Source organism: Poecilia reticulata, chromosome 7 (assembly GCF_904066995.2).
Source record: "Poecilia reticulata chromosome 7, P_reticulata-male-v2, whole genome shotgun sequence".
NCBI classification, from domain to species: Eukaryota; Metazoa; Chordata; class Actinopteri; order Cyprinodontiformes; family Poeciliidae; genus Poecilia; species Poecilia reticulata.
In genome coordinates, this window is record NC_088836.1 from 14,632,746 (window position 1) to 14,649,563 (window position 16,818).

Below are 16,818 nucleotides of genomic sequence, written 5' to 3' on the forward strand. Positions count from 1 at the left end.
TGATTTGTCTCAATTTCAAAGTCTAAAAACCTGCTATTTTAACAGTAGTGTTTACACTTTTAGTGAGCCTTTGTATGTTTTCATCTAGGACTATTTGAGCTGGAACATAGGAAATATTTTGTTGTCTTATGACAATTTTTTACACTAACAGTCATCACTGCTTTTTTTTTAAAATGCATTATACGTTTAGATTATTATTTGTCTTATTGGTTTATTAAAATGTATTAAGTTTTGCATGTTCCGTATTGTAGCAGCTGTTCTAAATCTGAAATTAAGTGTGTTGAAGTTAAGTTTCTCAAACAGTTGTAATCGTTCACCTTTATTTCTCTACATGCTGCTGACTAGAACAATATAAATAAGATGCAGTATAAAATAACTATACTAAATGTTCTTTTATTTTTTTAAAGTACATCGCATTAAAATCCTTCCAGACAAAACAGAAATGAAAGATTTTCTCATTCCTGCCCACTGTGCTAAGAAAAGACAACGATTATTGTTATTGCTGTGTAAGGATTTCTCCTTTGACCTGAAGTCTGGAGGTCTTATATTGCAAGCGATACTTTGAAACACAAGATCTCTTCTCACCTATAAGCATCAATCTATTTGAGTTCTCCAACAGAGTTGAAGGGTTGCAGAAAACCAAGGAAAGGCACTTGAAGATATTCACAAAAAGGAGCATCGGTCGGCGATTTTTGCATCAGCTGTCAAGCTGAAAGTCAGAACCACGAAGCGCTTAGCAGCTGAACTAGTTCATCAGCTCCACCGCCACGTTGGCTGCAACTGCATCCACCCACCGGCCTTCTTCAGAAACTGCAGTTGGGAGCAAGCGAGCGGCAGTGTCTGACGCAGCATGCGATCATTCACCTTGACTGCGTGCCGCCACTCGAACTTGCCTCCGTTGCAGCTGTCAATGCATACCTCCACTCGCCCCCCACCCCCTGCCACCACCTCCACCCTGGGCCTCCATCCTCTCTGGAGGCAGCACACTCTGCCAGCCGTGGAGTGGGATGTACTATCGATCCTGCTGAAGTGATGGTTTCTAAAAGGGAGCCAGTAAGCATGTCTGCTTGCCCCTCCTCCACCGTGGAGCGGCCCTGAGATATCACCCAGCTCAGCACATTGCACCATCTCCGCATGGGAAAATGGGATTTTTACCGGGAGATGAGCTGAGTGGAAGGTAATTCAAGTCGTCGAGCTATGTTCCTCATGGAGGATGTAAAATGAGCCAAGTTACCTTCAGAAGCCTCACACGTTGGACAAATAAGGTCACATTCAAATGTCTCTCCTACTCCGGTCCACGTCACAGAGAATTCACACGACGCGTGAAAAACTAAGAACGAGGATTGAGTAATTAGTCCGTGACTGGAGAAACTCATCAGTTTTTGATCAGGATGAGTGTGTGTGTGCCAACTCTGTGTTGGGAGGAATAAATATCCTGAATGTGTTCACACTCTGATGGCCTTCAGACAGAAGGAGGTGTATGCCTCAGAGCAGCCGCTAGATGGCAACAGAGTACTCAGTTTTCACAAAACTCACCTGAATTCTGCTGCATTTACTTTGACTCACAAATGCCTCCGGATTTGAAACCTAGCAGTCATTTACAAATCTGTTCTTGAGTCATTTACCTGAGTCACTGTTGAAGCTGATGATTATAATCATCCTTGAAATGTTGGAAATGATTGGACTGGCTGTCCAGATCATGAAGGTTATGTGAAGAGTGGATCATTCTGTTCACTGATAGGTAATTGGGTTTCACAAGCTGTCGGAGATTGAGTTATTAAGATTTTGCTTAAAAAGCAAACCAACAAATCTCCTTTTCATGTATGAAACAAAATGGTAGGTAACCATTTGCATCACGTCTTTTAGTCTTCATTGCATTCTCAATGGGGCAAAAAGCTGCCGAAAGGAAGCAGAGAGGTGCTGCAACATTGAAACGACATGGAAGGATATTTTCATCTAAAAAGAAATCTGGACTTCAGTTAAGTTTTTATAGAAAATATCTGTTTGTTTCTGGAGTTTTAAGTGTACTGATCTTATTGAAAATGAGGCCATCGCTGAAATCCATCTGACTGCTCTGGGAGGAAGAAACTGAGGAAGTCAACGGGAGGCATGGAGATGACTGCAGGTTTCAGCGCCTCCCGTAGAGCTGTGGGGATAGACGGGGGGGGGGGCCTCAGGGCTCAGAGGATGGCAAGTTGATTCCTGAATAGAAAATTTGGAAGATGCGGTGTGGAATATTGTGGCAGTATTTTGAGTTAGCGTGCTCTTTAGTTTCTTGATGGGGGAAGGTCTGCATTCTTTTTTTGGAGGAAAAAGTATGACTTTGGATTTCTGTGAAGAAATAAAAAGTCAAGTTTGTAATATGTATACATTTTCATAACAACTGAATGAGCCTGGAAAATGCATAAATCGGTCCCAAACGTAAATTTTGCAGTATTATGTGAGCTGTACATCTTGTTATAATGTTATTTCCTCAAAAATCTGCCTGCAGTGATGCTGTTTGAGAAATCCTTTAACCTCCCATAGCAGCCATTCAGCGGTGCAAAACGCTTGGTGGGACAAAGTGCCATCTTCAAGGATGAAGCTCGTAATTGGAGCTGTAGCATTCCAGTTTCTGCCTCAGCTCCTTAAGACTAGTCAGCTGGTGGATTCTGCTGAGCTCATTATACGAGCTACTTTCCAGCAAAATGCTGGTAGAAAAAATTTTGTTAAAGAGTTAATAGAGGAGTGATGTTGTGATTATTTCCTGAATATGGAGTGTCAGAAAGAGTAGAAGTTTCTTGAAGAGAAGCTCTTCAAGAGAATGGCCCTCTCATGTAAATGAGAGGCCCAATTTCAAAGCGTAAAATTACAAAGTCAAATCATAGTCATGATTTTAAGTCATATTTGATATATGCAGCATTTTTATAACAACTGAAGGTAACTTCATTGTTGCTTGATTGTGCTATAAAATGGCATTATGTAGCTGGAAAACTCATTATACTGTACCTTTAATGAAAAGAAATGCCACTCACAATATGGCGGAGATTAGACGCTTCCGCCCGACCTCCGGAGCTCCACTGGATTGAGTGTCTGCAGGCAGAACCTCTCGTCTTACTGCAGATCGTCACGGGGAGGTCCTAATCTGCTGGTACAGCTGGGAGCATTTTACCACGTGATTCGAGCGATGTCAGAGCAGTCATCACCATTTCACCTAATTCATGTCGGGGACTCAAATGGTAAAAGGTGAAACAGCAAGGAAAACTGCTATGAAGTAGACGGAGAAACCCGACCCCGTTTTCCTGCTACTAATCGCCGCCTCTCAACTTAAACAAGGTCGGTTTTCTCTGTTCATTTAAGCGTCTGTTTTGCTTTCGGTGTTCCTCTGTTCACATCCTAAATACATATTTGGTGTCGGGGGAAACAACGGCTGGCCGTTAAGGACTCCCGGTCCCCTAACGTTCAGTGTAGCCCCGTTAAATATCCGTGTTTCGTCTTTGTAGCCTTTTGGTGCCATTAGCCGTGTTATGTTGCTATTTATGCTAATCATACCAGGTTTGTCTCGCTGTCTTTTCAGTTTATTTAATAAAGAACGCGACTCGATGTAAGGTAAACTGTCAAAGTAACACGGCTTTAAACTAATGGTTTCCAATGTTCTGGTTTACTCGCTTGGAAACCCATCGAACAACGAGTGCTTGTGTGGCGATTAGCCTGCGTTAACAACGGCTAACATGGCAAGCTCAGCGGTTAGTAGGCCCACCGATGGTCATTTTATCTCATATTTGAACGAATATGCTTCATCAAAACAAGCCGGAACATTTAAAATCAGATTTAACACTTCAAGGACTTGCTTTAGTCCTTTTCAGCTGGTAGTACTGACGAAGAGTAACTAGCTTTTTTTTGTGAAGAGGTGAGTGTCTTAACCTGTTTTAAACGGGAAGTGTCGTTATTTACAGAGTTGAAGTTAAGGAAGGTAAAAGTAGCTAACCGGGAACCTTATGAACAGCTTTCAGAATATTAGCTTGTTAAACACACAATGTTCAGGTAGACACTAATAGTTCATAGCTGTATTTCATGTTTGGTAGAACCGTAAAACACCGTTTTTCTGGGTAACTCTCAACCTACAAGTAACGCATGTAATTTTCTCTTTAAACACCTCTAAAAGAAACGGGGGGGGAAGCTACCTCATTCTGTTGAACCTGCATTGTCTTATCAGTATAATCAGTGCAGTCTTTGATGTAAGCTGTCCTGAGGGCTTGGTATAAACATCCCTAAACTTGGACAATAGGGAACACGAAGGAAGTCAGTATGTGCCACAATGGGGTGACCTTGGAAATTAAAGTATCTTTCCAAAACGAATTGGGATAGGGGTATGTTGCACTTTTCCTAAAAATCTTTTGTTTTGTTTTTTTCCTTTAGCCTTATCAAGATAAAACATTGTGTGTCCTGAAAACTAAATAGCGTGGAAGAGTTTTGTTCTTCTCACTGTTGAAAGGATAATGACTTTGGTAAACTTTTACCCAAATGTGCCAACCAACAATCTGCCTAATTTAAACTGGGCACAGTTTAAATTGAGCCTTACATGCAAAACAAGTGTTTCCTTGGCTCAGCAAATTCAATGAGACCTTCCTCTTGCATTGTAATCAACTCTAACCCAAACCAGGGGCCCAGGAGCCCCAGTCAGCCCAGGCTTTTAGCCTGCAAAACAAAGCGAGCCACAAGCCAGCTTTTACTACTGGCAGTGTTTTATATTTGTAATAATTTGCAACGCAAGAAGTGGAGAGACATTTTATGTGCTCTGTTTAGGTATTTTGGTCGGTGAGAGGAATAATGGTAAAGTCCTTGCCCCAAAGGTTGTGAAAATTAACATGTTTCATTCTTTGTGAGTGCTGGACAGCCAATGAAAAGAAGATGGTTTACATTCAAATGCAGGCCACCCGTTGCCTGCTTTTTCTTCCCTCCTGTTTTCCAATCAGTGAGGAGACATGACCCATTTAAATGGTTGTTTACTTGCATTAGAAGAAGAGCCAAGGCGGTGCTCAATGAACTCTTGTCTACAATTTAATTAGAGTGGCCTTCCCAGCAGCATAATTTTCCACATTACAAAACGCTCTGTACCGTGGCACTGCTGTATAGTCGGGCACAGATTGACCTGCACCTGCATAAAAAATCTCCTTTGAATACGCTTGTATGGGTAATTTGTTGTAAAGCAAAATACAGTTGGTACTGCAAAGTGAGATTTCGATCCAAAGGCGTCCACGTATGTTGCGTTGTCTATAATCTTTTCGTAAAAAGTACGCATGATGTGTGTTGACACCTCAGTCATAAACTGGTGTCCTGTCACATCTGAGCTGCCCTTGGTATTTGGTGGGAAAATGAAAAGCCATATATTTGCCAGAGAGAGTGTTTTTGTACTTTATCTAGATGTGTTTACGAAGCCACTTTTTATTATTGGAGAATGTTTCACTTTCATTTCAGCAGAATATTGCTGCTTTATAAGGAAATGTACCCCAACATTTCTACTATTAATCTTTCTCAGTTTGGCATATATTTCATGTATTGGTCTTTTCTGTTGTTGCATTCATATCCTCAAAGTCCTCGGATTATGTTTAGTGTTGTGTCAGGGCTATTTTATTATTTAGTAAAACTAACTTCATTATTGTTGCCTTTTCTAATTTATCAAGATAATAAGAACACTGTGAGCTGAGACAACTAATCAAATTAGGTTTAGATGTTTCTCACCCATATCTGTGTAGCCCAATTTTATCTTTATTTACATAGAACAATTTAAAAATCGCAAGCCTCCATAGACGATATTAATCCTCATAGACATGTTTTGTTGTAAATTCACAAAAAAAAAAAATTATTCCTTCTTTTTAAAGTTCTATAAAAGCTGTAGAGTTTAACAGTAGAACTCATAAATCTGGCTGTGAATCAAGTTCCAGCAATATATATTTTGTGATGTTCACATTTTTAAAATACTAATAATCATATATTTTTTATTTTTATTTGTTTTTGTTGTAAGATCTGGTCTCGTCTCTTGGAATCGAAGAAGAATGCTTCAACTCTGTCTGTTGTGGCATATGATTCAAATTGCCTTGCCAGCTCAAATTCTTTAAAAAACACACAAAGAAGTTGGCGTGTTGGAGCTTGTTGTGTACAATACATAGCTCCAGTTTCTTCTTTCTAAAGACCGTGTTCACATCAGCTGGAAAACTCAATTAATGTTTAAAGTTTAAACGGCCTCCTTTTTTTGGGTAATAATTCAGTCTATTATAGTTAATCTCTTGTCTAACAGACGTTAGACTGTTGAATAACAGAAACTTGTTGATCTTGTTCCTCTGGGTTGGCTTCATGTTGTGGTGAGCTGATAAAAGGGGAAAAAAACGATGTCAAAGATATTAAACGAAACCGAGAAAGTTATTCATAAATGCATTATGCCGACAGCTCTCTAACGGCTGTACGACAGCAGACACAGGTTTTCTGGTTGTGTCTCAGGATTTCTTGGGACACTGTTGTCCTAACATGTTTTTCCCTCTCTCCAAGAATCACATGAGAACAAAGACACTTTTGAGGCTACTTTGCAGCCCTGCAGCTTCTCGGGTTTTTGCCCGCGTTTAACCAGATTCAGTTGAAACATACTGTTTCTTAGTAGATGTAAACATTAGATATAAACCTTTGTTTTTGGAATTACATGATGGATGCAAAACGAAATCTGCTCGGGACTGGAGTCGGATGATTTTAGTTTGATCTGCCCTTTGTAGCCAGTAAACACCCAGTAAATACTGGGTTTCGATGGCAACACTCTGCAGTGTAGAAGTTGTTAATGACAGAAGACACCGTTAACTATTTTGAGTATTCATGATGTGTTTACTGTTTAATGATAATTTGACTGAGACAACTAAACATAAGACATTGCGGCGCTTCATAAAGCAGCAGCAGACAGAAACTTTAACTCATTAAACAGCACTGCAGTAAAACAGTTCATGGCTTTCTTCCACACCTTTATTAATTTACTCACCCACTGCATCATACATGTGACTGGATATTCCACTTAGAGATTTTATGCATTGTATGAAATATCTTTCAAAGAAACGGCCTCAGCTGAAATGACCAGTACCAAAAATGAAATTCACCGATTGCATCCACTGATCAATATAACCCCGGCTTTCTAAGTAAATATCCTTAATATTTATAGTATTCTAGCTAGTGAGTTTTATACCTTTAAGATAAGCTGACTGTAGTGATGACGCATAGCTGTTTTCCCCTTTTTTTTTCATATGAAGTAACTATTTAATCATATTTATATGTATGATTAAATATCTAAGGTCTCAATGAATCAACAGTGGTGAAAATAAAAGTAAAAATTAAGTAAATTTTGGGGTGTTTTTCAAACATTACTAATCAGAATTTATTATTGTCACTATAAATCTTGTCACATTTTCCTGTTCACACTTGGCTTGTTCAAGGTGTGAATGGAGCTTGTTTGAATCTTTGTCTTGTGAAATTTGCTGGAATTGGAGTAACTTGATGTTCCTAAGAAACATCAGTTACTGCAAAGTGAATACATTCAGACTGGTGTTTGTAAGTAATACTAACCATGCTAATTGAGAAAATAATATGCTAAGGACAAATCAAATCTTAATTCCATAATTTCTACTATTTTAAAATAATAGTAAACCCCTTGTACAAATGACCACTCACATGAAGAGGGTTAGAAAAACATTTGAATGTTTGTAGTTTTTAAAACACTCCAGTTTGGAAATTGACCACAAAATGTTGATTGGTTCACCACTCTACTCTTAATGTTCACATTTAAAGTCTACACACCAGAAAAACAGACTTCCTGACTTGTTTTCTGTGCTTTCATCTCTCAACTGTCCAGACTGGTCTTTAACGTCTCGTCTTGGTGGTCCACATCAGACGCATCCCAGGTTGCAGGAGCACGACGGAGGAGAGGCTCTGAGACTGACCACTCCCCCCATTAGTCTTTGAGGCGGGGGGAGGAGAAAGAGGCGGGGATCGAGGAGCTGCTATACCCACCTGGAGCATGGGGCAGAAAGTCCCAGGTGGCATTAAAACTATTGACATGCGGGATCCGGCGTTCAGTCCCCTAACATTGGAGTTGCAGGCCCTGAGTCGCACCAAGCCATCTCGTCTAGACCTTCTGCTGGACATGCCGCCCGCCAGCCTGGACACTCAGATCCAGCATTCGTGGAACAACGACGACCGCTCCCTCAACGTTTTTGTGAAGGACGACAACAAGCTGGTGTTCCATAGGCACCCTGTGGCGCAGAGCACGGACGCCATCCGCGGGCGTGTTGGCTACACGAGGGGACTTCATGTATGGGAGATCAACTGGGCCATGCGTCAGAGGGGAACACACGCGGTGGTTGGCGTTGGGACGAGCGACGCCCCTCTGCATTCTGTGGGCTACACGGCTTTGGTGGGGAGCAACTCTGAATCCTGGGGCTGGGACCTGTGCAGAAGTAAGCTCTACAACGATGGCAAGAACCTTCCAGGAAAAACCTACCCGGCCTTCCTGGAGCCAGACGACACCTTCATTATACCAGACTCGCTCCTGGTGGTCTTGGACATGGACGAGGGCACTCTGGGTTACATAGTGGATGGACATTATCTCGGAGTGGCTTTTAGAGGACTCAAAGGCAAGAAGCTGTACCCAATAGTGAGCGCCGTGTGGGGACACTGTGAAATACGAATGCGGTACATAAATGGACTTGATCGTAAGTATGAATTGTAAATGCTTCAACATATTATGTTGCCATGAGCAACTGTGTGGCTGTATATGGAGATTTTATAACCAGAGGATTTATTGATGCTGTAAACTAAGGTCAAACAGTCCATGCCTTGTCCTCGCATCAAAACAGGCTTCCTTTAAAGCATAGCAGGACTTTTATTTGTAACCCTTTTTATGCACAGGTTATAGCTCAAAATTATCTGCAATGTACTTTGCAGTTTGATCAGATGAATTATTTATGTGATGCTTTCAGCGACTTGCTGTTTCATCATGTCAGGGATTTGTGTGTCCTTATGAAGAAGGATTTTTCACTGTAAAGATTGGTCTTCAAGGGAACTGCCCTACTTTGTCACAAACTGTACTTTTTCTCCAGTAGTTGGTTGGAAAACCTCCTGACTAGATGTTTTGAAACATCAAGAGGTTCCTGGTTGTTCAGGATCAAAAACTGATGCTGCTCAGTATCACAGAGACTAAAGCAGGGGTGCCCAAAATTGGTCCTCGAGGTCCGGCATCCTGCATGTTAGTTATCTCCCTGGTGGTAGTAATCTTTTCAGCATGTCAATGTTCTCCTTAGGTCTCTAATGAGCCATCATTTGATCCAGTTGCGTTAAACCAGGGAGAAAACTAAAACATGCAGGATGCCGCCCCTCGAGGACCGACTTTGGACCCCCTGGACTAAAGCAAACACACTACAACTGGATTATTCCTATTTTGCCCAGCTTTTTGGTCTTGAAACATTGGTGCACATCAGACCGTGTATTACCCATCTGTCCCAAGTGCTTTGTGCTCATTAGATTTTTATGTTTGACTCAGATCCCTTGACCTAGTTTTGGGCACCACAGATGATCTTTTATTCACAAAAAGCAATCTACAGTTTGAAGTGACAATCTCTCTTTTAGCTGAAGAGCAGAGCTGATTCCACGCCTTAAGATGGAAGCCATTTTCAGACTTTGCAATGCTCCCTATTCAGAGGTAGACATGTAGCTGACGTTTTACAAGTGTGGCTCCAACACGGGCCTGCTTGAACTCTGATAAAAACCCACACCCTTTTAGCTGCAGTTAGTTTCTTCCTCCTCCTCATCAGAACAATAGTTGCCAAGTCTTTTATCTGACAGCTTGACTGATGCGTTCTACAGAAAGGTTGCAGCTGGAAAATCTACCTACTTCCTGGATAGATTTGGCAACTGGTGCCAAACATGGGGCACAATTTGCCTGTGTGGGCCCAACTCCTGTAGTGGGTACACACTGCATCCTTCCAATACGTTGTGTATTTTGCCTCCTTGATGTTCATCTGACTGCATAAGTTGAAGATTTTGCCATTAAAAAAAACAAAACAAAAAAAAACTATAGATTACCAATGAACAAAAGAGATTCTCATTTCTAACCACTGACTGCCATTTAAGCTTAGAGTTCCTCCTTGGAATTTTGTACATTTGTTACTCCCATCAATTTATAAGATAATTGTACTTCAAATAGTCTTGATTTTATTTGCAAGCAGGCATGGGGCAGGACAGCAAGTACTACAATATGATCTCATTTTATTTATAATTAAAACAATTATTCCCACATAAACATACCAGTGTTCACAACTGGGGAGCAACTGATGGTGTGCAGTTATTGTAAAACTAAAAGTATTATACCAGGCTTTTATTTTATTTTTTGTTAATCTATTTTTAATCCATTTACCTGAGAATAAACGCATGTAATCAAAATTTCAACCATTTTGGACATGAGATCAGAATGTGTTGGGGACCTTGTGTTTATTTTAGTTGGATGTTGAATCTACATGCCGCTAATTCCAACTAAACAACCCAACTTTAACCAGAACGATGGCCAACAGCCCTTTAGTTTCCACGTCATTATCTTCCCTGTCCTGGTTCAGCTGCTTCAAACCTGAACTATTTTGATCAGCTAAATTTAACTTGCTCATAAGGAATGAAACAATGTCTTTTTTTCAGCCAGCTGACAGTTTTTTTTTGTGTGTGTTTATTTGAAACCTTGATGTAGTGCTTACAAAGCCAACTAGGTTTGCAGTTTAATTCATGCTGTAACTATTCTCATTGATTCTTATGTAGGTCACAGAAGGTATCAGTTGCTGACCAATTAAACGACACAGTCCCTGCAAGCCGATCCTGTACCTCACCCTTCTTCCTCTTTTGTCTTCCCCTAGCTGAACCTCTTTCGCTGATGGATCTATGTAGGCGTTCGGTGAGGGTGGCTTTAGGAAGAGACCGGCTGAGTGAAATCCACAGACTTCCCCTGCCAGCCTCTCTCAAGAACTACCTGCTCTACCAATGACGAAGTTGACTGACGAAACACATTCTGCACTCCCTCGTTTCTTTCTCTGGGATCGTCCTTGGGTTCAACCCGTTTGGCAGCATTACTGAAGCCTCCAGGACTGATATAGGCACCTGCGTGAATCAGCAAGTACGCTTCTCTGTCAGTTGCAAAACTCCTCTGGAGTTTCTTATCCTGTTTTTATGACTCTTTTCAATTGTAATCTTTAACTTTGTAAAATCAGGAATCACTGAGTACTATGCACACACTGATCCAACTGATGCCCTGACAGTCACCGCGCTGGTGAACCACTTCTAGCTTGTAGGGTAATGTGGCATCTGCTGTGACCTCCAAGCTTGAGTTATGCATTCCTGTCTTTGTAGCCTTGGAAATCTGAATGAACTTGTGCTGAGACGACACTGAGGTGAACACTGAGCCAAAAAGCACAGCAAGCTCAGCAGTGCACTGCTGTTATCTGACCACAAGATGGCAGTACACTCGCATCAGTCTCAAATTAAGCATTATACAATTCTGGGTTTTAGAGCTGGTTTTTAAATACATTTGCTGTTCACATGACACAGGAAAGAGCTGATGACCATTTTATAGAGTTACTGGTGCTCTGAGTCCGTTTATGAGCAGCACAGGCCACTCACTGCGTCCAGGTCTCTGTAACATGGACGTATCCGCTCAACTGCTGCTGCAATGCAGGAATATCATCAGCAGTCTTCTACAGAAAGATAATGTCACTGTGATTCTTTGTAGCATGCACCTGCAGGAAACTCTTTTCAACAAACAATTTTTTTTTATCATTTTGTCACTCCTTTTTATTAGTGCAGTAGTTCTTGACCATGTGCTGTTGAGGCTCAAGAGCATTTTTTTTAAACTCATAATCTCCATATTTGAGCACTGATTTGCACATATTAAAACAAAGAAAGGAGGAAAAAAGAACATTTAAATGTTTGCTGACTCTTGGGCCCCACTGGCAGAAAACCATGAACCATTATGTCTTGTTTATCTATGAAGTGTAAAGCTGGGGGTCAGTGGTTTTTGGATGCTGGCTTTGTAGGTGCCTGACTTGATAAACTTTGGTTTTTAAAGCACCATATTAACAGAAAGCGACAATCTACACAGTGCTGCACAAAATGTAATGGAAGTAGGTCAGATTGCCAACAGTTTGTCAAATGCCATATCATAAACTTGTATGTTTTTAAATGTGTATAAGTGGTACACCCTACTTTTCCTTGCTTGCTTCCACTTGATTTGTATTACTTGGTGTAAATTTGTTTGTAAGTATCTATTAAAGATTATTTCACATTATCTGTGGTGTTCATTCTCTTATTGGATCAGACTAGTCATTCTGCCTGCTCAGGCTGTTCTGTCGAATACAGCAAATCCTATCTAAAAGTGATTTCTGGTATTTGGCGACAGGTGACAGTGGTGCAGTTAGCAGCACTCTTCTTCTGGCCCATGTTTGTCCCACAGCCCAAAAACATGGCTGTTGGGTGAATTGGTCTCTCCAAATTGTTCTTTAGGTGTGTGTGTCTGTGTGTGTGTGCGCACATGGTGGCCTGTCTCTCCATGTTTTTCTGCAATAGATTTGCAACCTGCCCAGGGCGAACCCCGCCTCTCGCCCAGGGACCACTGGAGAGATGGGTACCTGACCCATCGCCACTGTGACCCTGCAAGGATAAATAGGTAAATACAATGGGTGAGTTATGGGATTCTCCTATTTGTGATTTCACCATGTAGATTTAAAAACTAAAAATGCTGTCAAATATTCTGCACTGATTTCAAAGGCCTCCGGTTTTGTTAAGCTATTATGACTATCTTTTTGTTTTTTCTTTCCCATGGGTAAAAGTTATTGGGCAGGTTTCTTACTAGTAATAAGATGCCTATCAACTTCTACATTTGCTTATGCTGTAGGCTGGCTTTTTGTTTTTTCCTATACTTTGTTCAAGTTGTGCTGGGCTTTGTCTAGTGGAATATCAAAGTGGAAGAGCTGCGGTGTGATATCGATGGAGACTATAAACTGGGTTATTTGTGTGTTCTGTTTTGCATCCATTGTGCTGTGTAAAAAGAATCGACCCTCGTTAAGTTCTGGTTGTCATCCGAGTTAAATTGTGTTCTTGTGAACAAGCTGTCCTGCATAATCAGGCTCCCCCCACACAAGGTGCGTTTTCAATCTTTCCGCTCCATTAGCCTGCGTCAACGTCATGCTGGTGGGTACTTTAGTTTCAGTTTTCTTTTTTTTTCTCTCACCACTCAACAGAGACGGTAAGTGGAATGACTAAATATAAATGTACCACATATGTTTCTGCTTAGCAGTTTTGACTCTAAAGTGTTTTAATCCTGGATCAGAACTGCAATGAATCTGAAAGTTGAAAACATCCCTGTGAAGATCTTTAGAAAATAAGGCCAAGCGCAGCACTTATGATACACATTTCTGAAGTCCTATACATCTGCCCTCTGGTGGCGGATTTGGATATTACAAGTTCCTGGCTTTTACAAGTTAAGACTTTTAAAATGGTTGCAGGAAATGTAGTTATTATGGCACACAAAGGCCTTGTGAGACTGTTGTATTGAGTTCAATGTAAAAAAAAAAAAAGTTCATTATTTTGTAAACCCATAAGAACAATAAAATTATGTTGTATTAAAAAGCCTACTGTGAAAATGTATGAATTGTTTCAGTGGTTTTCTAGATTTAGTCAGTACTATGTTGAAAGAATAGTTTATAAATAAAGATGGATGTTTTTGTTTCCCGTGTATTAAAAGTAAATAGAAAACCCCACCATCAAAACAATTTAATTGATCATTTATTTTGTCCATCCATATTACCAAGTATATTTCAAGTAATTGTTAAAATGCATTGAAAATTATTTGTGAAATTTTTTTCTAACGTGTGCCTCTTAAATAAAACATGTTTTACGTATATTTTTTAGTTGCTTCTTTTGTTAAAAGCGTCAAATTAACAATTCAGTTTTAGAAAAGAAAAATGTTCCGACTTGTATTCCTCACCTGGCTTTTAACAAATAACTTGATTGATCTTGGATGTCTTGCATAAGTAGATATTTAAACCAGATGGTTTTCTGAAATCGAACAAGGTAAACTAAGGACGTAAATTCAGATCACCAAAAAAAATCATTTTGTTAAATCGTTTGTTACTACAAGTTGCCAGTTTTACGATCCACAGTCTTGCTGTTCGTGATGTCTCCATGCAGCGGCAGGTTTCAAATGCACTCTTCGAAGGAAGCTGTGGGAAGAGAAAGAGTCTCCATCTCTCCGACATCTGCTGCAAAGTGAAACATTCAATTTGGTTGGATGTGCATGTAAAAATGGCACATCACCTCTCGAGCACCAGTAAGTGAAATAAATTTTTCCTCCGTAATTAGAATCACCAAACAATTCAGAGACTGTTGAGAAAATGAATCACTAGACGCCAAGCAATCTGTCTGCAAATAGCGCAGAGCTGTGTGAGTGTCGGTGAGATGTGACGCCTCGGTTGATGGCAAAAGGGAGATCTGCTGGGCACCAAAGCACGTCACTGGCCTGGAGACATACCCGTTATGTAACTACATGTGATTCACTATCTCTGCGGTGTGGTTTATGGGACTACTTTGTTTGCAAGTTCAAACACGCAGAAAACAGCAGATTATCAAAAATGGGACTAGTTTAAACCTGTAAAATTTTGATATTTATTGGTATGAGCAAATTATTATTCGTTTTTTTAAATTTAGTATATTTTTGGATTTTTGACTCATTTGATTTATTTCTTTTGTATTTATAATGTAAAGCACTTTGAACTGGGTTTCTCTGTTGGATCGGTGACCCGTGCAACCTGATCCCAGATAAGCGGAAGACGATGGATCAAGAAATGTGTGCCGATTTTGGAATAAAAGATGTATGATTCAATAAAAGAGATTTGGGACATCGATTAAGTCGAATACATGGGTCAATGTGTATCATTGGAGGCCCGGAGCAGTCAGCTGTTCCCGGTTTCTGTTCCATTATTGTGTGACAGTTTTACACAGGGATTTTAATCCGTGCATTTGTTCATCTTTTTACATAAGGCTTGGGATTAGGAATGGCAGCTGGCAACAAAAAAAAAAAATTAAAAGCAGGCAGATTTCATAAAGCTTGAATGTAACTGAAATGATCAACAGCAAAAGTTGTGACGTTAAACTAAATTAAAGTTTGGATTTAACAGTGTAACGCAAAGTAAAAGCAGATGTGCGTTGGACGTCTGGTCACTTGGTGTCAGTATTTCCAAAACCTGAAAACCTTCAACATTCTCTCAGCTCACAGACAAAATGGATGATTGGCATTTTATGACTGCATCTGATTTCAAACATAGCAAATACGTGTCCCGGCTTCTGCTTTTGTAGACAGAAACTGGTCAGGCTGCTCAATGTAAACATGTGAAACGAACAGGAGGAAGAAGTCGCCTCCTCTGCTCATCTCTGTCGAATCAGAACACGGTATGAACACACACCCCTAACACGTTTATTCTGCAGACGTGCTTCTTAAATGTGGCACATCAGAGACGTAAATACCAAAATAGAGCAGCTGTATCTAATGTCAGAGGTGCAACGATTTACACAAGTTTAAATTAGATCTGATGGCATGACTGCAGGAAAGTACACCCGATGTACTTTCCGCTGCACTGCTACTCCTAATAAAAGAAGATGCAAACAGAACCCAGCACTACTTTACTAAGTAACATTAACCATGTTTTTTGTGTCAACACCCTGTTATCGGCTGCCAACAGAAACACTGACATTTTAAACGGCTCAACATGCAAGTGCGTCTTGTTTGACGAGATGTTTTGGAACAATAACAAGGATATTGCTGTGACAAACACTGAAGGTTTTATCAAGGGGACTTCATATCTTTCCTATCAGCAAATATCCCTATCCATATTTTAGTGCATACACTGTAGACGAAAATGGACTACAATGTAAGATTTTACACACATGCAACATTTCATGGTCTGTGTTCATATGCTGACCTTCTGGAGAGGTTGTTTTGCCTTTTCTTCTTATCTCCCGACTAATTCCAGGCAAACAGGTTAATGGAAGATTTCTAGAAGCTATTATGTCAGCAGGAAGTAAGGGTACGAGATAAGTTCAGCATGTCCTGCATGTTGTTGTTCTCGTAGCTTATTTTATATCTCTGGGTATTGCATATAAATTTACATTAGAGCACTGTTTTTGCGGCACATCTTTCCATGTATTTATGAGAACATCTCAGAGTTAGGTTCAGTGCAGAAGCTTAAGGATCGCATAATAATCACAAATATTCATTCCTCAAGCATCTACTGATATGATGAATTTAGTTTCCAATTGCGCTTTCGAAATATTTTGGTTTGATTGATTTGTTTTCAAGATGTTGAATTTGAATGATGGTTTATTTTTTCATATCTGATCCAAATAGGTCCTATTGTATAGGAAAATAGCCATTTAAAGAACAGGTAAATTTGGACTAGAACAAGCTTCATTTGAAATCCTTGTTTTATTTTTCTTTGTCAAATTAGTCTTTAAAATACCAGAATTCGCACATAAATTTATATTTCTGACTGTCTTAGTAGCCTTTTCTACAAGCTTAAGTAATTTCTTGGGAGGTTAATTTTTAGTTCTACTTAAGTAAAAATGTGTTGAACTACTGTTCTTACTGGAGTGTAACTTTTGAATACTACTCTAACCAACCTCTGTGTGTGTGACTGCTTTCTTGTTCACTCTTTTACAAAACTATCATCATAAAGCATACTGACACCTCACTGTATTAGAGATGGCTATAATGGAAAATTT

At 40.0% G+C, this 16,818-nt stretch overlaps 1 protein-coding gene across 5 annotated transcripts in view; it reads left to right on the forward strand.

The window, feature by feature from the left end:
• spsb1 (splA/ryanodine receptor domain and SOCS box containing 1) overlaps positions 1-12,331 on the forward strand; it is a 36,504-nt gene extending 24,173 nt beyond the window's left edge. For 2 of the 5 annotated variants that reach the window (XM_017305917.2, XM_081608952.1), the window contains 2 exons: positions 7,865-8,723; positions 10,908-12,331. In XM_017305917.2, the coding sequence (XP_017161406.1) occupies positions 8,030-8,723; positions 10,908-11,035 (822 nt within the window). In that variant the 5' untranslated portion in view covers positions 7,865-8,029 and the 3' untranslated portion in view covers positions 11,036-12,331. Of the gene's footprint in view, positions 1-3,031; positions 3,316-3,413; positions 3,726-3,770; positions 3,890-7,864; positions 8,724-10,907 lie in introns of those variants that run through there. The other 3 variants (XM_008413325.3, XM_017305919.2, XM_017305918.2) reach the window with 3 other exon arrangements.
• Positions 12,332-16,818: the final 4,487 nt, after the last annotated feature.